We start from the raw sequence: 26,277 nt of genomic DNA on the forward strand, positions 1-26,277 counted from the left end.
TCCAGCTTGGTAATGGGGCTGCCAATATAGGACAAGTCCTTGTTTGCAAGGACACAGTTTTCACTGAGGAACTGACAGGGTGACAGGCCAAATAACTGAGCTGGGCTTAGTGAGCTGTCCTTTAACTTGTAAGGATGAACCCTTCTGCTTCCTGAAGGAGAGCCTGAGCTGGCTCAGAGAGCTGCAAGTGAAACAGCTTCAGCCAACACCACAATCACAAGGAAGGTTAAGGACAAAAAAAATCAATAAGAAAGGATGAACTACTGCAGCCAATTACGCAGAGAAAGCAGTCCCTGAAGTGGAAGTGAGGATCACGTACCTTTGGATTTTTTCATGCTCCCAGTTTCTGAAACACTTAATGAGCTCCCAGATATTTCTTCAGAGGTCTGGTCTAAGAGTGTGCTGGTGTCCCACTGCTGGCTGCCATTCTCCAAACCCCAGGCCTTGTGGGTGCTTTGCTGTGGGTTGGTATCAGGGACTATTTCTGAAGCACCTGACGACAGCTTTTCATCAGAGGTGATTTTTTCAACAGCTTCCTCCACAGTGGGTGGATCTGCTTCCCTGCAGGAGCTGTCCATGGCTGCAGCATAGTCCAGCATCAGTGAGGCTTCACTGTCCTGAGATAAAGAGGTCTGCCCAGTGGAAATAAGAGACAACACTGACACAGTCATTCTGCTGAAGAAGAATGAGCCTTCCTGCAAAAGTTATTTTACCCTCTTTACACTCAGACTTGTATTGCTCAGGACCATCAGAAAGCCACCTGAAACTTCCTTAGCCCTACTAAAGGAGTATTTAGTAAAGTTTTAATCATGTTGTTAAGGCCAAATGAGTGAAAAAAAGAATTAAGTACATGTCTTCCACCTATCCTTGGCACCACTACAAGTAACAGGACCCCCCTATTTGTGCTGCTGTAATGAAGTGTCAGCATACACAGAGAATGTTGGTCCTTTTATGAAAATCAACATCAAAGCATTTCATCTTGTCTCCTTGTTTGCCCTCCCTCTGGAACAGAGACCAGAGAACCAGAGGTTTTTCAGAGGGTTTTAACAGCTTTGAAAAAAACAGAGAAATCTTTCATACTTCTTCTGTGCATCTTCACTACATGGGTAAAACACAGAGAAGGATTTCCTATCCTCTCTTCTCACCTAAATTGATTTTCCCAAATCCCTAACACCACTCCTATCCAAAGCACACCGTGCATTTTAGGCTGTCAAATCTAACAATCAGAACCCAACACTCTGATTTGGCTTAACTTCAAACAGTTACAGAAATAACCTGGCAAGCACAAGTAGATTCTGCAGAGAGAGAAGCCATGAGAATGCTGCAGTCAGTGCAGCAGAGGCTTTACTGTAATTTACTTTTTACCAAGCATTAACTGTAAGTGTTGTTTTTGGCTCTACCTTGGACACCCCTGATATGATAATGGTGCTTTTCTTTCGAGGAGATTTCAGTTTCTGCTTTGCAGATTCGCTCAACTGCCGAATGGCTGCTTCTGCCACAGGGTCAGTGCCATTCAGTACCAGCAGCTCTGAAAAGAAAGGATTATTTCAGAGGGGAGAAGGAAACACAGGAAAAAACAGAGCAGAGAGGCGGGGTTTGTCCTTGAGTTAAAATTCACAGAACTGGCATAAACACCATGAACATCTTCCAATTCACCACCCGGTGCTCAGGTCCTGTCTTTCCCTTTTGTCACCCATTTTTGGAGAAAAGGTACCAAAGTGGCATTACAAACCATACCCATGAGAAAAAAGAAGGTTCTGGAAGCCTGGACAAAACATCCCGTTATTTCAATACATTGCTACCCTGTGGTGACAGTGGGGACATCATGAGTTATCAGAGTCATGAAGAACCATAGCTCTAACATGGTACAAGGCTGACATGATGCCACTTCCTCAGGTAGCTGTTTTGTTATTTTGCTCCTTTTCCAGACATCTCTGCTCAGTATTTCCAGATTTGCTATGGCAATGTGATAGGATGGGGAAAGCAAAGTGGCTGCTTCAAAATCCTGTAAAGTCCACCTCCTTTTCCCCTTCAACCACTGCACAGGAATAAAAAAATCTTCTGTATAAAATGCTCTTTAGTGACAAACATGAGTTTATTTTTAAGCACAGCCCTTTCTGGCATGTGGCACACAGCAAATATACACTAATCAAATTCATCAAGCTCAGGAACAAACAAGATTAAGGAAGTCAACAAGACAAAATTCCCCTTGTTTAATTGCCTGAGGTGGACTTTTCTGGCAAGAGTTTTAACAACAAAAGAATAAAGGCAGGAGTAGCACCAGTGTTAAATAAATTGAACAGTGCCTTTTGTTACTGTGACATTACTGTAATAAAAGAGGAGGACTGGAATTTAGGAATAGGTGTGCACAAGGGGTGTGCATGTCTGCATCCTCATCATAAACCTTGACTTTTTCCATCTCCCCAGCCCCTGCATTAATTCTTATTGTTGTCATCACCTAGAACTATGGCACAGACAATCTTTTCCAGATTGCTTGCTGCTATTTTACCATCATGTTTGCAATAACTTTTACCTAAGTTACTGCCATACCAAAAGCTTCTTTGTATTTCTTTCACTTGGCTTTTGTTCTAATGAGTAGTTCTTCCTGCAATAAACACTTCACAGAAATTCCCCTGCACTCCCAATGAAAACATTGTCTGTAACAATAGGGGCTGAGCTGTCTTCAGATGAGTTTTCCAGTAAGTGTTTTGTATCTTTAATATCATAAACACTTAAGAGAGTCAACTCAGAAGTCTTGCACTATGCTAACATTTCCCAAATTGATGTAGTAATACCTCACTGCTTCATGATGAAAGAGTATTTCTTATCCTAGAGATAGGAAAAGATCCAAGTGCTGTTACAGCACATTCATGGTTACTTCATGCCCTTCCCCATCTTTGTTGGCCAATTCATTCCTGTCTCTCAGAAACCTCCTGAGTGTGCCAGGAGCAGCCCAGATCACCTCCAGGGTGTCCCATCCCCACTCAGATGGGTACAAAGCCAACTGGCAGCCACACTGGGTCACATCTTTCACTGCTGCTGCCCACAGAGCTACTGGAAGGTTCAGTGGTGATCACACACTGAACTGAAAAATATGCTGAAGATTTAGAGCTGTAACTTGAAAAGGTAAAAGAGGAGTCAAAACCAGGTTTTATATAGAATTCAAAGTGGATTTATAATTAAAGTTATTGTCAATGTCACCTGATGCTGTGAAGGCACTTCAGCTGTATGCCAGGTGACTTAGGAAGGTGGACAAATGGCACAGCAAGCCCAAAAAAGCCCAGTGGCAGGACTAGGAAGAGAATTCAGTTGTCCTTAGATCAGTCCAGCCTCTGCCTTCTCTTCAGACAGAGAGGATTTAAGAGTCATGTGTCCCAGGATTTTAATTTAGTGCAGCATCCCCATGCCTTTATGAAAGGAGGCATCTTTCATCCAAATGTAAGAAAAAAGACTTACTTTTGGCTTTTCTGCAGTCACCCCTCTGCTCCAAACCACAGCTCATTGTCATTTATTCAAAAGCAGTAATTGAAATTGCCAATTAAAACCAGACTTTTACTGCAAGACTGCCATACCCCAAACCACAGCGCTTTAGAACATAAACACCCCAGTGCTGCTGACAGGCAGTAGCCATATGGGTTGGCTGTTATTTTTACAGGATCACACTATTCCCACATGCAGAAGACAGAAATGTTCTCATCGCCAGCTTCAAACATTTTTATTACCTGTATCTGAAGATGACAAAGTTTTGCTGACTGGAGCACCATGAGAATGGAGGGCTTCAACAGTGAAATCCTTTTCAGTCACCTTTACTTTCACTGGAGTTTTCACAGGAGAATCTGAGGACCAAGTTTTTCTGGTTATTTCAACTGGTCAAGATATTTTTTATTTCATTTATAAGAATTTATTATACCTGTTATGCCTGTTCATATCATAAGTTTGAGAAAATTGTTTAATAAAAATTCTCAGCTCATGTTCTGTGGTAAACTTGACCTCAAAAAGCCAGTGAAGTGTAGGAATTCATTGTTTTTAAAGATTCTACTGTAATATGCTAGACAACACCCACTTAAGTAAAAGATCTGCTTTAACAACTTAAAAGAATGCAGATCTTTGTGAGCCTTCCCACCACGGTTTTACTTTTATACTTATTCCAAGAAGTGGAAAAGCTACTCCTGGAGGACATGCTGAGAAGTCCTTTGTCACCAAGTAGCACCAATCTCCATCAGAGATAATGATAATACAGATCAAGGCACAGGATGGTCTGTCATCAGCAAACATCCTGAGAGTGATACATTTGTCATGTGAAAAACCATGATAAATGGGTATCACACCATTGTGAAGATTTACAGCATGTATTACAAGAAACATTAACTGTTCCTCTTGTTAAGAAACAAGTTTCCATAGAAATTAAAAACCTGATTCTGGAGAATACAAACAACACTTTCACATGTCTGAGAACTCTGGAAAACAGAGCCTTTCCTGACATCCCACTCCTCAGTGCTTCTCCTGGTGCCCATGGATAGCTCTGTGAGGGAACACAGGAAGGTCTGGACTTGCTGACCTGTGCTCAGGGGGGATGATCTCCCTTCCAGCCGAGGTTTGGTCCTCACAGCAGTGACAGTGGTGACCACAGTACCACAGGGCATCACAGTGCGATCCTTTTCGATCTTGGTGGCCAGCACTGGAGAGGAGACTTGCCTTGCCTTCAGCTCACTGGGTTCTATAAAAGAGAACTGAGGAGACACCAAAACAGCACCTCAGAAGCACAGTCAGGCAAGAAGGACACTATTTCTAGCTGTAACCTCTTCAAAGTTTTTGCTGAGGTAAACTCAAGAGTTAATTCTTTTGATAAAACACAACTACAGTGCAATCAGAAGAGGCTGCTCTGACTCCACAAGTCCAAAGAATGACAAGAGCATTCACAAGCACTTCTTGAAGTAAAAGCTCCACCCCACACCCCCTCAAAGCCCAGCAGTACCTCTGCAGTGATGGATTCCAGCCCAGGCCCTGGCTCCCAGCTGCTCTCCCTGGCCCCACTGCTCAGTGCAAAGCTGTGCTGGCCAGAGGGCTGTTTCCTGAACAGGTCTAGAGGTACAGTCACCTTCCCGGATAAAGGACCTGCAAGGAGAAAAGCAGCAAGATCAACCCACATCTAAGCTATCAGGATGGGTGAGGGAGAGAAGATGGGAAAGGAGGAGGAAAATTCAAGCAGAAAATTGCAGAATTGGTTCTATACCATGGGGCAGAGAAATGGTATTTCACAGTTTTCTTTTAATTTTATGATTATTCCTCAGCCTGGCCTAATACTGCGTATCAGGGAAGAATGGAGCCATGAAATATTACTTATTTACTATTGTTTCTGGCCATTATTTTTCCCTTTAAATGCAGAATGTCTAGGGAAAAAAAGAAAACTATTAGGTTCTTGGACAATCTCCATAACCAACTTCCAGCATCTTTCATTTCAGAGGATGATGTGGATTTCTGGTAAACTGGAGCATCACAACAATAGTCTTTTCTAATTTGAACTTCAGTAAAACTTCAGCAGTTCTCTTGCTCCTCCTCTAGACTGGAACAAACTATTAGCAAAGGTATGGTACCATTCCAAAGATGAAATCCTAGTGTTTTGTGAAAAGCAGAATGTTTAAAAACAATGAATTCCTACACTTCACTGTATTTTTGGGGTCAGGCTACCACAGAACGTGTGTTGAGAATCTGTATTAAACAATTTTCTCAAACATTTATGATTTGAGGCACAATAGGTATAATAAACTCTTGTATTTTCCAAGTAGGGATCTACATTATAGTCACATGAATATGATTCTAATTTGAGTCTTCTATTCAATTTTTTTTTTGAGAAGAACAGCTAAGCTGGTATGGAGGGGCAGAGGGGGAGGAAGAGAATTATCAGTGCAACCCACTGGGACCTTTTTCTTCAGAAAATCAGGTTGAATGTTTCACTCTCAGTAGGAGGCAGAACAATCTTGGTGTTGTTTGGAAGACTAAAGATGCTTAGGTACCACCAAGACTAAACTTTGTCCAAGAAACAATACACATTTCTTGACTCCATATAAATTCCACATTTTTATTAAAAATTAAAAACAGCATCCATATCAGAGAAATTTTGTAAAGCTTTTCCCTACATCTGACTTTCCAATCCCTCCAATAACCACAGATCATAAGCAAGGTACTGCACAACTTTGTATATGCAATATAATCACAATTGGTGTGTTTTACACCTGATTGCGATTTTTCTACCTGAATTGTTAGGCAGCCTCTGGGACTTGAATAGGAAGGACTTAGGATTAACTCCTATGACTCCCCTACAGCCACAAAAAGAACTCAAAAGTTTAACTTGAAACCAAAAAGGTTCACAGTGGATCTCTGAGATGTTTAGAAGGCTGAAAAATATAGGATATCAGTACCTGGATGACTCAGTATGTTGACAATCTAGAAAAACTCAAAGATTCTCTGTAACCTTAACCCAGAGCATGAGAGAGGCACCTGATCAGTGTTTTCTCTCTTCCATCCATGATTACTGATGGATCTGACCATTTTTCTATGGCCACCCAGAAATAAAAGGGAACTTAGGTCAACACTCAGCAAAGCTCACACGCTGAACATGCACAATAATTCAGTCTTAATACTTACTATCCAACTTCCCATCTTCTACTACTTGCAGTTGCAATGCTTTTGATTTGGCACTTAGTTCACTGTGAAGGAAATGAAACTATGTTAGGTCCTTGCAGACCAAGCAGATTTTCCTTCCCACGCAGTTTCCCCCCTTTCCCTAGCTTTTCTCAGGTTTCTCCAAGCCAAACTCTGCACCTTGCAGGTGGGTAAGACTGACCAAAGGCAAACCATGGCCTGGCTCCCTCCACCACTGCTGCACAGGTTCAATTTGTTAAATTTCAGAGGCTTTTCTTCTCCCCAGGAGCTGCCAAATGCTGCCCTCCAAACTGAGGCTGCTCCCTAGTCTGACTGCTACATCACAGCACCAAGAAGCTTTGTTTCTCCTGGCAGGATCAAATTTGTAAGTGAAGATGGTGGAACAGGTCTGATCAACATCCCTGTCAAAGCAGGAAAGTGTCCTGCAAAAACAGGACAGATGCAAGGAAACAAAAGTAGTTACACCTTTAAATGAGAAGAGCCAATATCACTTTTCCAAAATAAGACTCAAGGGTGCTGCAAGACTACAAGAGTGAGTTTCTGTGTGACCAAACCAGTGTGAACTATCCACAGAATTACACATGTGGTACTTTCTAACATGGACTAGACAACACATACAAAACCTTTCCTCTGACTGAGACAGAGAGGCAAACTGGGCAACTACTGAGGAACCCTCCAGTAAAATTTTATTTTATAACCTTCTCAGCAGGTGTTCTGCCAAAAACCCTAAGGGCATGCAAACATGTATTTTATTTTGGTATGTCACCGTTTCAGGATGATGTGATCCTGGCTGCAGACACCCCACCTCCATTTCATGCTGTGGGACATCATCTATGCAGATTTTAACTTCTTCCCTGCCATTCCCACACCTCCTGCACCCCAAAACTTGGAAAGGAGCACCTTGATGGTACTCTTGCTGCTTTGCCATGAAGCTAAAGCAGAGCCTGATATTGTAATTTGTACACTGGTGTTCAGACTGGGGGATATTTTTGGCTCTGAAGAAAGAAAAGGGCAGAGGTTCGTGTGTGTGAACTTGAAAGAAGTTCAAAAAACCCTGCCAAAATCCTAATCTTTTATCTGCAAAAGCCCCCAGTTACACCTCATGCACTTCTGAAAAGCAGTGTGGAAACCCCAGCATTATTCCTAGTATCAAGGCCAAATTCCAGTCCAGTTAATCACATCCTGCCTGCCCTCTCTCAGCCCTTTCAGTTGGAAAAGGGTATTATTCTTACAAACTTCCTGTCCAAAACTGCTGGGAACTTGTCTGCTCTGCAACTCTAAACAAGTGCTGTTCCACCAACAGATGGCTGAAGTGATTCACAGACCCACTGCCTGCAGCACCTTGTGGTACTTCAGGAAAGAAAGCTCATCAGTGAATCCCAAACACCCCAAACTCAAACACCACAGAAGCCATCAGGTATTTTTGCTCTGCTGTTAGAAAGTGAAAATGAAAATAGTTTTAGAACTGTTCAATTTTGACCTTATTTACGGAAGCTTTGTGAATCACAATACTGTGTAGGTTGCCCGAAAGTCCTTTTTTTTGTTCTACAGGAGGAAAGAAAATCTAGATAAAGTTTTACACTCCCTTTTTAGTCATAGCCACCATTCCTTTAGGTGGTCAATTGTTTTTGCACATTTGCTTTTTCCACTCAGGGGAGGGAATGCAGAGACATTAGATTCCCTCAAATGCAGTCTTCACACTAAAGTGACTTCAGAACCTTGCTAACACTTCTTTTTTTGGCACTGTACGAAAGCACAAGGTGATTTATTATGCCTGTTACTGCTGTCATCTACTAGAATCATGGATCTACCATGGAACATCTAGAGACCTGGATCTCATATCCATGCAGAGGGTAATTAGATATCCTGAAGTCTCTACCAGCTCCAGATTTCTCTGAGGCCATGCAGAGCAAGGCCAAGAATGAATCTATTTCAAAATGCCATTCTTCTCTCACACAGTTCCAGTAAAAAAAAAGATGCCTTATTGCAAAAGTATTCTCAGGAGGTAAGTTACTTACAAGATAAACTCTTCCTTCCAAAAGGGATGTGCAGCATTTTTGGCTACAGAGCTGGAAAACTTCTGCATAGGGTCATTCAACTGAACTATACACACAAGGTCTGTGCTGCCTGTAAGAGCAAGAAAAATCAATATCCAGTTATTAATTCTCCATCACCAAGAGGCCACTTACTGAAAAGAAACCCCCTTCCTTGCACACTGCACTTTTAAATAGACTTTTGCAGACACTTTCTCATCCTCCCACAGGATAAATGCTTTCCCTCAGTTTGCAGACTGAGGATATTAATGACAAAGGTCAATATTGCATCACTGTTGTCTCAGGCATTGTCCTACATGAAACATGACAACCCAATTTAAATCCTGGCATGAAGCAACCAAGTGCAGGCACAAAACGATCCCAAAAGATGGGGAGACAACAGTAAGCAGGTGATGGTGTGGGTGTGAGGCAGGGAGGGAGTAAAGTTGCTTTCAGCTGCTTTAAAGAAAACAGAAGTTTTCTAAGTTCCTCCTGGCCAAAGTCACAGTGGTTCATTTGGACATGAAAATAAGCTTTTTCTGCTGGCAAGGGACTGACGACAACAGTGCTAATTCACCACGGTTTTGTGGACTGTGGTTTTTAACAAGTTCATGACATTTTAAAGTACTGCTGCAGACTTATCTCTGCCTTGATCTTGGAATTTGATAATGTTGCAAATTGGCATATTATATTGCTGCTCCAAGGGGAAATAGTTTGCCAGATGTGTTCCTCTTCAGTTTCTTTAATATGGGTTCACAACGTCAGAAATAATTCAAACCCACACTTCCAAAAGATCAAGGAAAGCAGCAAAAAGCTCAGTACTGACTGTGTGCAAAGCAAACAGAAGATGCTGCCCCCAGTTCCCCAGGAGAATCTCGGTTTGTATTTGCTATCCCCAGCTCCCAGTTGTCCTGTGGGGATGCTCTGGGGCTGTGGATCAGCACAGAGACAGCCTGGGCCTGGCAAGGTGATTAGAGGAGACAAAGCACTGTGTACACACAGCTTATTTGGGATCCAAGCTGACCCTGGAGTAAGTAGTTGAGCTGCTTTCCCAGCTGGCTGAGCCTGAGCTGATGACCCTGGGCTGGTTTCTGCTCACACAGCCATGTGTCTGCAGCCTGTTCCTGCTGCCAGCTCCCCAGCCCAGGGCAGAGACCCTGCACAGCCCTGCCTGAACCACACCTGAGCCACAGACCCACTGTACCCAACCGGCTATTGCAGCTTTTCTGCCCTGGACACCCTGCTGGAAACAATCACCTACTTTTTCCTTACCAGCAGAAATCACTTTGGCCCTAAATGATTCCCTGTAGACCTTGTAGTACAAAATCTAAGGTGATCTTTGTTTACCACCTAAGGAGGTAAAAACAGGCACAGCCCTGCAGAGACCAGTTCTGCTACTGGGTATTCACCAGCTGAACTAAGATATCTACAGAGGAGCCATGAGCTCTCATAAACCCTGTCAGCATCCATCAATCATCCAGGGATCCTTCAGCACAGACAAAGTGCTCCTCCCCAGCCCCAGTGTACCTGAGCAGGTTAGCCTGCAATACTGCACACTCATGGAGCCTGAGTTCCAATGGGATAATTCATTATTGCATGAGAAGGCAGGAAAAGGGAAGGGAATATTAATTAAAAGCCAGCAAGTTATGTCCAGAAACCAGGACCTTCCCAGCTGTGCAGTATTCTCACTGGATTTCAAGTGTACCAGTTAAACCCCATTATGAAGCTTTATTTATCATTCTCAGTTCCAGATATTTATTTACACTCCAGGAGCTGCTGGGGAACCAGCAAAATTCCCTCCATCTCCTGTTAGAATAGGGAATGGGGATTTTGCGTCCCAACATTTGTGTTCCAAGAGCAGAGCACATAAATTGTCTCTTCTCCCTGTTATTTTTAGGGAAGGTGCAGAGATTCTCAGAAGGTGAATCTGCTATTCTATGCTCTCTATGCACACAAAGTTACCTCATCTCATGACTTTTAAAGGCAGGCAAAATCACTCAGTCTTTTAGGAACTTTAGTTTGCACTACAAAATTGTAGAGTGATAACAAATCATAGAACGGTTTGGGTTGGAAGGGACCTTAAAGATAATTTCATTCCAAACCCCCTGCTGTGGGCTGGGACACTTTCCACTAGACTGGGTTGTAGTTGCCAGCACAGTTTTATTTATATAAGTCATTTCACAGCCAACAGTTCCAGAATTGCTTCAAAAATAAGTTGTTTTTTTTTTTTTTTAAAAAAAGCTCTGCAGAGATTTTTAGGGGAATCACTTCCAACCAGGATGAGCAAAGCAGCATTATGCAAGACTCTAGGGCAGAAAACTATTACATCTAACTGAAAAAAGGAGCACAGCAAGAAGGATATACTTATCCCAAACTAGTGCCTTGCCCAATTTAGCAGCCACAAGCTCCCATTAAAAATACTGTTAGGGAATTGTTTAGTGGCCGTATATAACAGAGCTTCCAATCTGTATTTCCGCTGACAAAATCTGCAATGTGCCTGCTCATGCCTCAATCAGTGACAGAGATGTGCCTGCACTTGGAGAAATCTAAATACTTGCAAGACAGGCCTGGTGCTGCTTTCCAAACCCAACACAACCTCCACTAGGCAGTGATCTCTTTTTTGGCTTCATTCTCCACTTGCAAGAGGTAACTCCTCCCTCACCTGCAGAGGGACTTCCTCAGGGGCAAAAATCCCTGACAACCAAAGACCACCTTTGAGGAGTTTATATACAGGAGGAGAGTTTTAGATCAGTCTGCAAATTGCTTAAAAGTAAAGAAAAATGCCTGTGAAAATAAGGTGACACTGAATCAAGCCAATGTCATTGCCAGCAGTTAATGGAGAGTTGGATGTGAGCCCCTCATCTTGGGTACAGCCAATTTAGAAATTAAAACTAAAATCCAGAAAATAATCAGCCAGCTTTATACACATGGTCATTTTAATCTAGTTTCAGCAATGATGGATTTCTGTACAAGAAGAACAAGATGTTTAAATACTCAAATAAACTAAAACATACATTAAGTCAGCACTGGCACAGGCTGCCCAGAGAAGCTGTGGCTGCCCCTGGATCCCTGGCAGTGTCCAAGGTCAGGCTGGACAGGGCTTGGAGCAGCCTGGGATAGTGGAAGGTGGCCCTGCCCACGGCAGAGTAAAATGAGATGAGCTTTAAGGTCCCTTCCAACACAAATCACTCTGTGATTCTATGAAGTCTGTTTCTCAGAATACAGCAATTTCTTACATTTTCTTTCGAGAGCAGGCAGAAACCCAGAACTTCCACATTCTTTCACCTGACAGGAAAGTAAAAAAACCCACCCCAGCCCTGCCTGATTTGGAGCAGCAGTGCCTCTTTCATTACCTGCAGCACGGAGATCACTCAGCTTCACCGCGATGTTCCTCACCAGCAGCTTGAGGTCGTGAGCCCTTGGAGGTTTGGGAGGACTGGTGCCCTGAGGGAGAAGGCTTGTGTTCTGTACATTCTGCAAAAGGCATCCAGGACAAGGGGCATTGTGCACAGGCAAACACCAAATCCTTGTGTCCCATGGGCACAGGGAAGCAGAGGTGAGCTGGGCTGGAACACCAGCAAGGAGCCCCACGGGAGGGGTGAGCACAGAGCCTGCACTGCCCCAGGCTATGTTGTTCCAAAGATGTGTCCCAGTTGTTTCTCATCACTGAACACTTTAAACTTACTCCTTTGTGGGTCACAAATATATAATAAAAGTGCCAAGCAGAAGGACAGTTCCCTAAAGGTTTTGGAAGGAATGAGACTTACCTGAACCTCCTTTGTATCTGCAGGCCTCACACTCAACACTACAGAGGGAGAAGCTGAGCTGAAGAGGTTCTTCAAGACATCTTTGAGTGTTTCAGGTATTGCACATGTCCCCTCTGTCTGTCCCTATGAGGAAACAAACAATCAAACATCTCAAAACTCAGAAGTTAAGCCAAAATTAATTTGGTATATACCTAAACCACCAAAGCCATCAAGCATTAGCTTTGTCACAGAGAGATGGCTTCTGTTGCCAACAACACAATTTAACAGATCATGCAAAGAATTACTTAAATTTCTCCATTATGCATTAAAGGAAAGCTGGAATTAAACACAGAAAAAGTTACAAGCTGTTCTGAGAGTTAGGAAGACACAGCCATTATCCAAAATAACCAGAAGTTTCATTAACAGTTTTAATCTTAGGATGGTGTTTTAAAGATTCTGAACTGCTCTGCACTCCCCTGAGAGAGCAGATCAGGTCATCAGATAAGCAGATCGGCACCATTCCAGTGATTTAATGGGAGTTATGCCAGCTTGCAGCAGCTGAGAAGAAACTAATCCTGTGCTGCACTGAAAAAAAAATATTATAGCATCTCCTGGAGGCCTTCAACCTTGCTGAAAAGTGCAGTGTATGGACAGAGAGTTGTGCTGCTCTGGGGCACTGAGCTGTAGTTTGCCCATTCAAAAATATGGCCATCTGTGCTACACAGCACAACCACTGAGGGGTCAGAACACACCACACATTTTGCTTACACACACAGAGCTTCACGTGATTAATTCTAGGTGTATGGAGAGTGTGAACTGCCCCTGCCCTCCCTGTGCTCCTGGAGAATGCCTGCTTCCCACAGCATGCTCCTCAGGAGTTTTCTTCTGCTCAGCTACCTACAGGGCAGAGATTTTTTAATGAAGCTATCCCAGGAAGGACAGTCTGACACCCAACAGCTCTGAGGGAGGAATCTCAGTAAGGTTTGTTTCCTAAAGAAAATATTGAAGCAGGAGACAAAGATCTGATCTAAAACCAGAGAACTCATCCATCTCTTCTCATCTGATACCACACTGAGAGACTTTACTGATGTGCACCTTGCACAGCAGGCTGAACAGATAGTAGCAGCCCTTTCCCAACTACCCAGGTGTTACAGAAACATACAGGGTGTTTCACAAAAAATCCCAGGAATGCTGTGTGCAGAAATCCTGTTTTATTGCCTTCTTACCTAACTGGCCTTTGATGACAGGTTCAGAACACACAACAGCACTGGCCAGTCCCACAGAAACTCTGCTGTATTCACAGTGTGCCCTCAAATAACCACCAAGGAAACAGGCACTGGCACATCTCTGCAACTTGCAGATAATTAATAACCATTCACTTTAAAAAAAAGATTAAAGTAAATTAGGCTGTTTAAAACCTCAGTTTCAGCATTTTCATTGCTTAGGTTACTCAAATAAGCAGATAAATTGTGGTTAGTCTTCACTGTTTTAGAGGCAATTTCCCTCCCCTGCTCTTATGTAAATTGTGAAATCCCAGTTGCCTCTCGTGCTTTGCCATCAGCCTAACCTGACATCTGTTATTTAACAGTACCAACAGCAACCACAGTCACTGTGAAAATACCTACTCATAGGTATTTTCTGTTGTTTCCATAGTTATTTGGAAAGGAGATTGATTAAACAGCCTCCTGTCAGCTCAGCCTCATTTTTTAGCCATCCTTTTTTTGGAAAGTAACTCTCCACCACAACAACCTCGACAAAACAAGCCATAATAGCTTAACTGCCATCCCAAAATGATGAAGACAAGAGGTTTCACTTGGGGTTTGACTTGGGCTAGGGGTGCAGAGCCACCTCAGCCAGCCTGGGGACATCAGCACATGGAGTCACCTTGTGCCAATCCAAGCCTTACCAGTCATCCAGGCTGCTTTAAACACAACTCAGGTTCACCCAGCCATTACCAACAGAAAATGGGTTATTACACCCAGCTAATGTGTTGACAAAACCACTGTGGAGATAATCACAAGTAATTAAAGGTATTTATTTGTACACACAGTATTGCTTCCGAAAGAGGAAAAAAACAAGACACAAAAGCTGACATTGAAGTTTAGGAGCTGAAGGAATTTATAAGGTGTAGGTTGGTCACTGGTTTGAGCCCTTTGTTTATTGCCTCTCCTCTTCTACAAGTGCTAATAGAGACTTCAAAGTGAAAAAAAAGCCCTCTAACTATTAAAGAATTTAACAGGCTCATTCTAAAAATGCAGCCAAAGCATAACAAGTGCAACTCTGCAATGCTGCACTTGGGCACCTCTCAAAAAGCCGGTTGGGAAGTCCAGTGCCTGCACCAGAGTCATCTGTGTTTGTCAGTAAGGATTTAATATTTAATGATTGTTCCAATGTGGATAATCAACATGCCACCCCAGCATGTGAAGGTCATTTATGGTGCTACGTGAGCACAGTAAAACCTACATTAAAACACACTTCAAAAGGCTGGTCTGTCTTTAGTTAGGAGTTTCACATTTTTATGAACAAAAGCCATGGTAATAAATGATTATGCTTGTAGCTCACTCAGTACAGATCTTCAGAAGCAGCTCTACAATAAACTTAATTTTTAGCAAGGCTGTCAGTTGGGAAACCAACCACACAAAACACAACCCACTGTTGTAAGAAGGGGTTAAGTCACCACATTTGTGCCAAAAAAAAAAGTAATTGTGAAGGGTCAAAGGCAGAAGAGAGCCCCAGTCAAGAGTAAACTCTTTCAGGGGATGTCCCAACAAAAAAATCCCCAACGAATCAGTGCTTATATAGAAGGTGCAATTCCAAAAGCATCCAAGTATTTTTAGATCATCCATCATTTCCTTCAAGTAACCGTATTTTTCACAGCTGTTTCTGAACTATTGTTGCCAGATTTCAAAACTGATTTAAATTAAGGAAGGACCAATTTTGTAATTGCTTTGGTGGGAATATCATTACAACTGCATTTTTTTATTATTTTGGAAGTGTTCTGAGAGATGGTATTTAGGAACAGACAATTTTCACACCTTTGAATTTGGATGAAAAATGTTTGCAAAGTCATTTGTTTATCAAATACAGACTAATTTTGACAGATGCTGCTGGATTTCAGAGATGTAGGGGTTTGTTGGATGAGCCATGGCAGATGCTTTACACCACATTTTGGACCAGGGGGATGGAGACCCATCTTCTCCACCATTACAACAAATAAAACTTATTGACTGACCTCCTGCACTGCTGGCTGGATTTCAAAGTTGATTTCATTGGTGTTAATGAGGAACCACTCAACTTTGACATCTTCTCCTTTGTCTTTCACATAGAGCTGAAGCTGTGGACAGGAAAACAGTTACTGGAGAGTGTCCTGCTGTCCTGCAAAGCAGGTCAATCTCCATGCTAAGGTTCAGCACCAGAAAAATGACAGTTTCTAAGCAGGTAACTTCAAAATGACACTCTAAGAAGGCAGAAGTTGCTTAAGCTTTGAGAGTGCATGCCAGTTACAAAAGGGAATTGCTCTATACATCCAAGTACTCTACCCAACATGTTATTTATCCCCAGTCTCCTGAAGAGGCACCTTAATTCCTGTATTTACCACTTGCCCCAGAGGGAAACAAAAGGAGGAGAAGAGAGAACAACACTGAAGACTTTACCTGCAGATGGACTGGGGACAGTGTCACACTGTAGGACTGAGCTTCGGCAGCTGCAGGTGGAGGGGCTGAGACAGTGATGAGGAATTTAACAGAATCTCCCACAACATTGCAAGAAACCACCTGGAGAAAGGGAGAAGGTGAGGGGAAACGAAGGGAAAAACAAATTAGTCTTCAGAAGGGTTGGTGAAGGCAAGAAAGAAAATATAAAGGAATTTCAGCTAGCAGAATTATGCTAAATTCCACGGGTGGGAAATTTTTAAGCTATTTCACTCATTGTCCCTACCTCTTTCTGTAAAACACATAGTTCAAGTGTTCAGTTCTGTATATGAAATTTAATACCTGCAAATTATGATGTTTCCCCAAATTTCTTTTGTATTGTTACCTAATTCAAAAGTAACTCCTTGCCTGACAAGGACTCCTTTCCATTTCATGTTATCTATGTATTAAAAGCTCAAAGAAGGCAACTTTTCATAAAGGAGACAAAGATGTTTGCTCTTCCTCCCCTTCTACTCTGACCTATGTAGACTAAAACAGGACAGCTGATTTACCAAACAATCTTTAGTTTAGTGGTATCCTACAAATGTGAAACCTTCGGTTGCTACAAAAGAGAATTTTGTCTGAGTAATTTCAGTTCTTGGTGGGATAAGAAACAGCAGGAGCCTCTAAAAGTTTATTCAAGCCTTTGACCACACCAAGAAGTGCCCTGAAATGTGGTGACAAAGCTAAATGGCTGGGAAAAGTCTGTGTGCCACTTGACTGCAATACACTTTTACGAGCAGCAATTTAGCTTCTTATCACACTGAGTTTGTAAACACCAGACAGTTTCTCCTCCCTCTCCCCTGCAAAGTGAGATGCCTGAGCTGCCATGCAGAATTCTTGGAGTGTGCAGAAATTCCTGGAGTGTTCCTTGTGGCACAGGAAAGCCCATGGGGTGGAAGTCAGAAATTATTCATCACACCACAGAGACATGTTTATTTTGCAAACAGATGTGCTGGTTGAGGAGAGCTGCTTGTCTCTGTCCCTCTGTGGTTATTGTCCCCACAGCTCCACTGGAAAAGACAGCTGGGCCCTGGGAACCAGGTCAATGCAATGCACAGACAAATCATTCCCTGCAAGGTTTTTCTGACAAAAACTCTGCATGGTGCTATTAAATTGTGTTTGTGCACTTACTGCTCCACTTACGGGCACTGGAATTGAAGCTGAAAGCTTTGAAAGGAATCATGTAGCTCTGGGAAGATCCTTATCAGTCACTCCTTAAATACATTTCATCTCCCTGGGCTCTCTAGGGTACATTTTAAGGATGGCCGGGGCATTATCAAGGGCCTGAGTACATCCATTAAGGTAGAGACTTAATTACAAAGGAGCAGGGGTGGGAGGTGGATATGACAAATAAAAATCCCAACCACACCCACAAGCAATAAGATTTGCCTTTTCAGGTATGTCTTCTGCAAATTATAGTTTAGAAGTGGACAAATGAGTTTCCCTCACCTCTCCTCTTTCCCAAAGTCTAAATTCCTTCAGAAGTGATTTCTGACCTTAATCCCACACAAACAACACTAACACCCAGTATTATGGTGAAATAAAAAGGATTTTTAATAGCTAACAAGAACAAAGAGCCCAGCTGCTTATTTTACTAGTAGCTGAGTTGAAAGATAGCATCACTTCTTCCATTCAAAGTAATGGACTGACACGGTGATTCTTTAAAGACTTTAAAAATTAAAAGGTTCTTCTCTCTTTTTTGGGGGAAGGGGAGGAGAAAGGACAGGTCTGATGCAAAAACTGCTGATATCTCCATATCCTAAATGCAGTGTTTTATCATCCATACATGTTTTCCTTACACATCCATAGGAAGTTCAGTGCATTCAGAACAAGTTGGACTTGCTGCACATATGATGCAGAGCCATTCATCTGGAATTTCTGGATGTCCAGGAGCCAAGATTGCCAGGTATGTGGTTGATTAATGTTTTTAAAAAAAAATAAAGTGTGGCCAGAGAGTCAGTAGATGAATTAATGTGCCACTTGTTTCTTAATAGTGTTTAATTCCAAGTAAAGAACAAAAACAGACACTGCAGGTGGTGGCACTTTCATTCTTCTCTCTACATTTTGTCATGAGATGCTAAATTGGTTTTTCATATATATTTTTACCTTTAATTTCAAAGCCCAGACCAGTGGAGTTTGAACTTTTAGTCTCCTTGATTAATTTATTTTCTGCCAACGTCATCCACTAAGCCCTACTCCCCTTCTGCCCTCACTTTTACTAAAATAACTGTTGTATTCAGGTACAGACACCTGTCAATTTTTAATCCAGTCATCAAAAGGAGTGGTTCCATGTTTGTAAATGGAAAATAATATGTCTTTATGTCAGGTGAATCCCTTTGTTCTCAGAGCAGGATGGATGATGGAGTCAGAATACTGAGAGAAAGCAGAATTCTGGGCTAGAGTTTGAAGAGAAAGCAGCTTTGTTTTCATCTGAGATGCTGCCACAAGTGGTGAGAAGGTGATTAAAGAGACTGCAAGTGCTGCTTCGCTTGCTGAGTGACATTCCTTTAGAAGTGTAGCAGGTGATTCTGATGGACCAGAGCAGAAATATGTAGGCCATTTCCCCCATGACAGTCACACAAAGAAAAATACTGAAGCTTCCCATGCTCCACTCCTCTCCTCCCTGCCTCTTTCCAATCTGCTTCCTCAAATTTGTTTTCTCTGCATGGATGAAAACCTGGAGAAGGGAGGGCCAGGCAAAGCACCCCTTTCTGACTGGCAGGTTGAGAAAGAGGAAGGATAGGTGTCCCCAAGAAAACAAGAGGAGCCTGGACTGATGCAAAGAGAGTTCCCCTTCAATTTCATTTATGTTCCTCATTCTCTCTCCCACCCCCCTTACCACAGACATCTCCAGCATCAACACTTTTGTGTTTTAGAGTCTAGAATGATCTGTCACTTTTATAACAAATTGTTAATTTATAACAAATTGACAAAAGTCAAGCCCTGCACAGCAGCTGGGACCAGCTAACTCTGGACTCCCAGAGGGGTCACCCCCCAGCCCTTTTTTGTGATCCTAAATCTAGGCAAGACAGAACTCCTAAATTACCAGAAAGAGGGTGAGGTAAAGTAGTAGCACAAAGAAACCAGGACCAAAGTATTTTCTCCCTCCAGCACCTCCCCTGGCACAAACACCCCTCTCTCTGTGTGCTTTGGGGATGTCTCAGGAAGGGGCTCCCATCCTTTCCTCAGCTATCTGTGTGTCCCTACTCCTCCTCAGTCCTCTGCCATCTCTCCCCACACACAGCTGGCACTTCATCACCCCAATTCCAGGGTTATTCCTGCTGTTTCCAGCCTCTGCTCTTCATCCCTGACCACTGCAGCCCACAATTGGGTGAGTGTGAGCTGCAGTGGCCAAAACTCCCTGACCTGGCTGGGCTCAGTTCCCCCATATTCCCAACAGTGGCACTCAGCTCCACTGAGCTGCAGATACTGTAATATAGCTTGCCTACATGTGTCTAAAATTGTGAGTACAATTATCCTAAAAACAATTCTCTTCCAGATAAACAACTGCAGGAACAAAGGAGACTGAAAAATCACTGCACTTTGAGCAAGACTATTTTTCTAGAAAGTCAAGCATCCAAACTTGTGTACTCAAAGCTATTAAAACCTTTCCCCTGCTCTGTCCTCCCTCTCTATATCCAGACCTTTTCCCTTTGCAACTTTTCCCCTTTTTCCTCTGTACAGAGCTGCAAAATTTCAGGTTTTTCCTTCCTGAAGTAGCAGCAGAAGCTGCATCTCAAGAAGCACCGTGGTGCCTCTGCTCCTCACACGCGGCGTCCTCTTGCCTTGAGGTTTCAGTTTTGGCACTGGCACCCCATTAATTTGTGCATTACACATTCCCTTCTCTTTATTCTTCCCTCCCCAAGTGCAGCAGCAGGTTCCCTCCCTGAGCTGAAGAGCTGTGACTTCAGGGGGAAGTTCTGACAGCCCTGATGGGGAAGATTTTCTTCACCTTCCCCAGGCCCTGACCACACCACATGTGTGTGTAAAACCCTCAGCAGTACAGGCCTTGACTGCCTTTTTCTGTTTGTTTGCTGGAAGGAAATTAGTTTTACTGCATTTGGTATTTACTTCCAGAAAGAGCAGGTTACTTGAGGTTACCCAGTAGTATGTAAGTAATACAAATATTTAACATGTTCACAAGAAAATTAGAATTCCCCATAAGGCAGCCACACACTGCAAGTTGCCTTGATCTCACTGTAAGATTTAGCACCCTCACAATTTTCCATATTTTTCCCCAGAGTACTACTATAAGAAAGGTCTTTTTTTGGCATGGAAAACTTATCTTGTCAATGCCACACAGACAGTTTGTGTGCTCAGCTTAAAATCTCACCACAAGAAAATTTTTCAAGTCAAAACTTCTGCCTTTTGACAGTTATTAACACTCAGCTGTTCAGAAGAATTACATGATCTTCTTGGTTACCAGAGCCAATTCCTTATTTTCTTGAGGGGGTTTCTCCAGCTTCTTCTCCACCCCCTCTTCACCCAAACAACAGACCAAGTGACCAAAGCAAATGAAGGGGAGATGACAAATGCAATGTCTACCCCAGGCCCAGGTAGGCATAGATTTTTAGGAGCCAATATCAAGTAAATTTGCCTGTAAATACGGTGAAAACCTCAGACCACTCTTCCAAATGGTGGTAAACACCACAGTGAAGGCAGGGTGAGGGATGGACTCAGTGCAGGAGAGAGCTTCAATGTCAGCAACAGAAACAAAGCAGAAGTTGATAGAACGTGTGAATTTATCCACTCCTTTGAGACCAACACATTCAAATTCAAATAGGTGGGGAAAAAAGGGGGGAGAGGATTAAACAAACAAGCAGAGAGTGCAAGGAGACATGACAGGAAGAATTTTCAATCCACCTAACAAGTTCAGTGAATATCAAAGGGTGCAAGGACAGGAAGCAGTACTTTTATTTCAGAAGGGGGAAAATAAATCAATACCAGAACTTGACTTGCTAGTTTGGCCTCACTGTTGTGCAAGTCTTTACAAAGCATCTGAGAAACACAGCACAGCTGAAGACACAGAGACCAAGAGGAGACAGAGAACCGCAGGAGAGGTTTGCCAGTTAGTGCTGCAGTAGCTTGGAGAGCGATTCACTGCAGAGACACAATTCCCCTGTATCAGGGTGCTAAGGCTTCCCTGATCCCTGTGCCAAGCTGGCAGACGTGGCACAAGCCTATAGGAGGCTCACACACATCTGTAGTAGCAGCTGGAAGACAGGCAGTGCCAAAGCCAGGATCATGTCCAGTGAAGCAAACAAACCCCCACCCCAATGGCTTCCTCTAACAAGGCACTCAGTTCTGAAGGTTAGATCATAATGTTGTCTTGTTTAACTCTGTAGGCTCACCTCACTAATAATTAAGCTTTACTCCATCATTCCCCCATTAAGGTGGACTGGGATGTTTGAAAGGGAGAGGACAGTACAGTAGGGTAGAGTACAGGGAGGTGAAAGCTGGAAACAGGTTATGAAAGAGTCTTTCAGGCACCAAACCTATTGCACGGTAAAGTCCAAAATATCTCAGGATAAACCTGAAAGAAAATGTGATGCTCAGGAAAACAAACTGGGAAGCAGCAACATAAAGGAAGATTAGGTCATCACACAGGAAAGCTGAAAGACCTTGAAATGTAGGAGAGGAATGCAACACAAAATACGTTGTGTGTGTGTGTGTGTGTGTGTAAGAATTAACAACTGCTGCTCACACAAAGGACAGCTTATCACCGGGAGAACACCTCAGGGAGAGAAACCTTGATGCAACAAGGCACTCACAGCATGAAGCAGCCACAGGAGAGGCAGACTGAAGCCTAAAACCCCTCAAGGAAGTACTTTCAGAGACAAAAAGAAGCTGCCTCCTTGTTTGGTGAGGTCTCACCTGTAGGGCTGTATGTCCCATGGATTTAATTGGAGCTGCTGCTGAGAATGGGTGCATAGGAGAGAGACTCAGGAGCCAGGACAGCATTGTGAAAGCAGACTTAAGGAACAACTTATGGAGGCAAGCTAAGCAAAAGAAATATAATCCTTTCATAATACATTTACTGACGGCAAGCGCCATGGAAGAAGAGTAAACACATTAAGGATAAAGGATTGTATTAGTGCAGAAACTAAAAAAAGCCAAGGAAGAATCTTCATGGGTCATAATTCCATCTAGGCTTGTAAAAAAACCCCTGTCATTGAACCCAGCAAAAAACCCAAAAAACGCAGCAAAGCTCTGGGATGGCTTTTGAAACAAAACAGGGAGTTAAAAGACAACAGGAACTGTACAGCGTGGTCTGGGCAGTTCACCCCACCAAAAATAATCAGAAATAAACACACGTACGTAACTAGGAATGACCCCAGTTAGGAGTGCAGAAGTGACATTAAAGGAATGACTGAAGGAATTTTATCCCTTTCCATTTAAGTATGAAGTAGAAAAAGAAGGGAGACTTCTGTCATAGCATGCTCCATCCAAACCCTCTGTGCCAAGTTCCCAGCAAGAGAATCCTCTTTTCTGTTGCCTTTTTTGTTGCTGCTTCTGTTGTGAAGTTCAAGTTCTCTGGAAATAGACTGCACTAATGCAAAGGCTGGCAGAAAAAGCTAAGACTAAGAATATTTCTGATGTTTACTTTATTAAACAAAACAACCAACACCACACAATGAAAACAGGCCATTTCATTCTATATATTTAGGCTCTGGCCCAAAATTGGAGTGAAGGCAACACATAAATAGAGGCTTTATCAAGGAGCAGTGTGGTGTAACCTTCAGCCACAGAGCAGCTCTGTTCCTATCATCACAGCTTTGGCCAAACTGAGGAGCAGCAGCATTCCAACCATGTCTGCAGCACTGCACTGTGGAGCACACACCAATTTTTGCCAGAAGTTTGAGTTTGGGCAAGCTGCAGAGAGAGATTTCAATTTCACATGCAAACATTAAGAGTTTGAAGAGCAAGGAGGAAAAGAAAACACCAACCCTCCCCCAGAAAAAACAAACACCAGCTTGGGACCCTTGGTATTACCTGAGGAATATGAAAGAGATAATTATCATATAAGAAAACTCCTGAGGTGTTTAGAGAAAGGTATGCATTTAAAGAAGAAGGAAAAGTAGCTACCAGACTGCCACTCTAAGGTTATTATACCCTCTAATTCAAATAACTATTCAGGTTGTACCTTAACTGAAGGAGTAAGAATGATTCAGAGAGTGTTTTCCAGCAGCTGTGCACAAGACTATGGAAATGGGTTTTAGCACAGTTTAGAAGAACCCAAACACTTCCCAAGAAGTGTACAAAAGGAAACCTGTTTTATTCCAATACATTTTAAAATGTCCTTCTACTGGTTTAAGCTGTTTTGAAACCATGTTAGATTTCTGTCTGTAGTGCAACAGCTTGATTAAGATGCTGAAATGGCTCAAGCCAGCCCTGCCTATCCTTTCCAGCAACGTTTTAGACACTGCACTGCAAGCCATCAGTTTTTTGTGCTGTTATTTGCCAGCTTTTACTTGCAGCAGCTCTCCCTCAGGTCCTGGCTTCACACATGACACAGCACATCACTTTCAGACCTAGCAGTGCCCTCTCCTTACAATTTCCCATCGTGGTATCTTCCAGCAGCACAGAGTAATACTTGTGCCAACCCTACAGCCCTACCAAGCCCAGTCTCTCCAGCCCCACTGCCGGGGCAGTGGTACTGAAATTTAATTTCAGTACTGAAATTAAAAAAAAAAAAAAAAAAGAGAGAGAAAATAAGTACACAAACAGCTTCACATGTTAACAATCCCCAGCTGCCACCAGCCAGGGTGTGCCTCTAAGTTGTGTATCAGGCAGATAAGCATGCATAGTTTGCAAAGGAATCATAGTAGAGCTGCTTAGCATCTAAATCAGATGAGCAAAGCAAAATAACAAAGCAAAACGAAAAGCAAAGCACTAGGGTAATTTGATGCAGGTGCCTAAAGCTGAGCACCAGTCCAAATGTAACTAGTACTTACAGTCACTAGGACAAAAATGCAGCAGCTATCACTGCTAATAAACATATACAGATTTTTTTCCCCTTTTAATGCATTTTACTCTTCCAAGAGCTACATTCCGCCTTATTTTAATTTCATATCCACTGAACCACCTTGCAGTATGTGCAGTGGGAGAGGAGGAAAGAAATCACTTGCTCCTCACTGAATACAGGCTTCAGCAGAGTCAACACTTCACCCTCAGGACTCTGCACTTGCTCCACTGATCCTTACTCAGCTCCCACTTAGGAAGCAAACCTGTCATCAGCCACAAAAACAGCAAGAGGCAGACAAAGATGTTTGCCTGTCCCAGAACAGAAATTCCTTTCTTCTCTGTGAAATCCCCACCACACACTTCAGCAATAGATGGGGAAGCATCATCAGGACTGTGGAGGTGGGGGACAGGGCTTCTCCATGAGCTCATTGAGGGTGTAGCTATAAACTTGGCATAATCGTGGTTATTGTGCATTTGGTGGAAGCCCTGGAGCACATTATGCTCATGACTTGCAAAAGAAGTGAATCAATGCAGAGAGTTTGCACAGGTCCATTAGAGAGGCAGCCTCTTACCTGCCTTGACAAACACAGGTCAAGGGTACAGATCTATTGACAAATAAAACTTCCACTGATACTAATAAAACGTTTCCTGACCCAAAGTACACTGAAAGGCAACAAATCCAAAGTTTACCTTCTCTTCAGCTGACTTTACAACACTAGTAACTTCTTTAACTGCTAGCTCAAGTGGTTCTGCTGGGTCATCTTCCTCAAATGTGAGCAACTGAGAATCCTAAATAAGAAGAAAAAAAAAGAAGCATCATTAGGTGATGAAGCCATCACTTGAAAACAAGTGATAAAAACACACTGCCAGTCAAGTTCCTGGAATTGGAAACGTATGTCAAAACTTCCATGTATTAATTGCATGACACCTCACTACATAATACAGGGTAGAGCCTGAAAACATATACTCAGGACATAACTATGGGCCTAATCATAACTCATCTTGCCCTGTAGTAGAATATCAAGGTACACAGTGCAGAGCCACGTCTGTGAACAGCAACAGGGTTCAGTGAAAATGCTGTTCTTCAGCAAAGATTTATCAGTGCTGTAGTTTGAATAGGCCTGTTTGGTTTGGCCTAGGAATACAGCTGCAGTAGGCTATGCCAAAACTAAGAAATCCCAAATATCATCTTGCAGAGGTGAGGAAAGAAGCCTTCCCCTGCCCAGCCCTCCTCATCAGTGTCGGCAGACAGTGATGACAGCCACTCAGTCTTCACACAGACAGCAAAGAGAAGGCAGCCTTTGGGCACTGAGGTCATACTTGCAGAAGCACCAGCACTGCATTCTCCACCTGCTACCCAAACAGAGCACTCAGCCTCGCTTCCCTCATCACCCGAGGTTGTTTTGCAGGCAGGAATTTCATTAGCTTCGTGCTGCTGACATTGTCTGGGGAGGCTGACAGCGGGAGCAACGCCACGCCGCAGTGCCAGGCGCTGAACTCCTGGCTCCAGCTGCTCACCCAGGCAGGGAGGGTGTGTGTGTGTCCCTGTCCAAGGGGCTTTGCCCTCTGCTCAGGGACGGGAAGCTGCCACTTGTGTCTGGTTACTTTCATTTCCCAGCACCTGTGCTCAAAAGTAAAGGGCAAACCTTCATTTCTTAACACAACCCAGTCTTTTCTCAACTGCACTGTGCAATTTGAAAGGGCGGATGAAATATTTTCTTTCCGCTGCCCAACTTACAATGATATTTGCAAAGTGTTAATTTTTATTTCTTATCTTTCACCCACACATGTTGCCACACTCTTCCTTCTTCCCCAGCCTGCTCCCTGACACGTAAGAAGGAACCTCCTAGTCTAAGAGGTCTCCCCTAGGGAGAGGGCTGCACGCAAATTCAGAGACCTGGAGACACGCCACTTCCTAGACAGTTCATCCACAGAATTTTGCACTGACACAACACGGGTTTAGTCCTCAGGACAAGGAAATCAGCTTGCCACAGCCTCACCTAACCTCCTCACCTCTTAGACCCAGGCATACCGTTACACATCAACCAGCAGGATGCCACACTGTGCCTTTTTCAGGAAGGGCAGGTTGGGATGGGAAGGAATGCCACGTTTCGTGCATCCTCCCTGCCCCAGGTTACAGGCAAACTGACCAAACCCTGAGCATCCCACCCACCATCC

General features: G+C 43.1%; 1 protein-coding gene across 2 annotated transcripts in view; it reads right to left on the minus strand.

Moving 5' to 3' along the window:
* Positions 1-26,277, minus strand: part of C2CD2 (C2 calcium dependent domain containing 2) — a 34,861-nt gene that overhangs the window by 7,616 nt on the left and 968 nt on the right. The window contains exons 2-13 of one of the 2 annotated variants that reach the window (XM_085041555.1): positions 24,790-24,888; positions 16,096-16,215; positions 15,675-15,776; positions 12,464-12,586; positions 12,050-12,140; positions 8,682-8,790; positions 6,646-6,707; positions 4,976-5,115; positions 4,559-4,730; positions 3,723-3,836; positions 1,401-1,528; positions 320-632 (exon numbers count right to left, since the gene is read on the minus strand). In XM_085041555.1, the coding sequence (XP_084897681.1) occupies positions 320-632; positions 1,401-1,528; positions 3,723-3,836; positions 4,559-4,730; positions 4,976-5,115; positions 6,646-6,707; positions 8,682-8,790; positions 12,050-12,140; positions 12,464-12,586; positions 15,675-15,776; positions 16,096-16,215; positions 24,790-24,888 (1,573 nt within the window). Of the gene's footprint in view, positions 1-319; positions 633-1,400; positions 1,529-3,722; positions 3,837-4,558; positions 4,731-4,975; positions 5,116-6,645; positions 6,708-8,681; positions 8,791-12,049; positions 12,171-12,463; positions 12,587-15,674; positions 15,777-16,095; positions 16,216-24,789; positions 24,889-26,277 lie in introns of both variants that reach the window. The other variant, XM_085041512.1, reaches the window with a different exon arrangement.

Source organism: Lichenostomus cassidix, chromosome 1, assembly GCF_008360975.1.
Source record: "Lichenostomus cassidix isolate B80296 chromosome 1, HeHo_3.0, whole genome shotgun sequence".
NCBI classification, from domain to species: Eukaryota; Metazoa; Chordata; class Aves; order Passeriformes; family Meliphagidae; genus Lichenostomus; species Lichenostomus cassidix.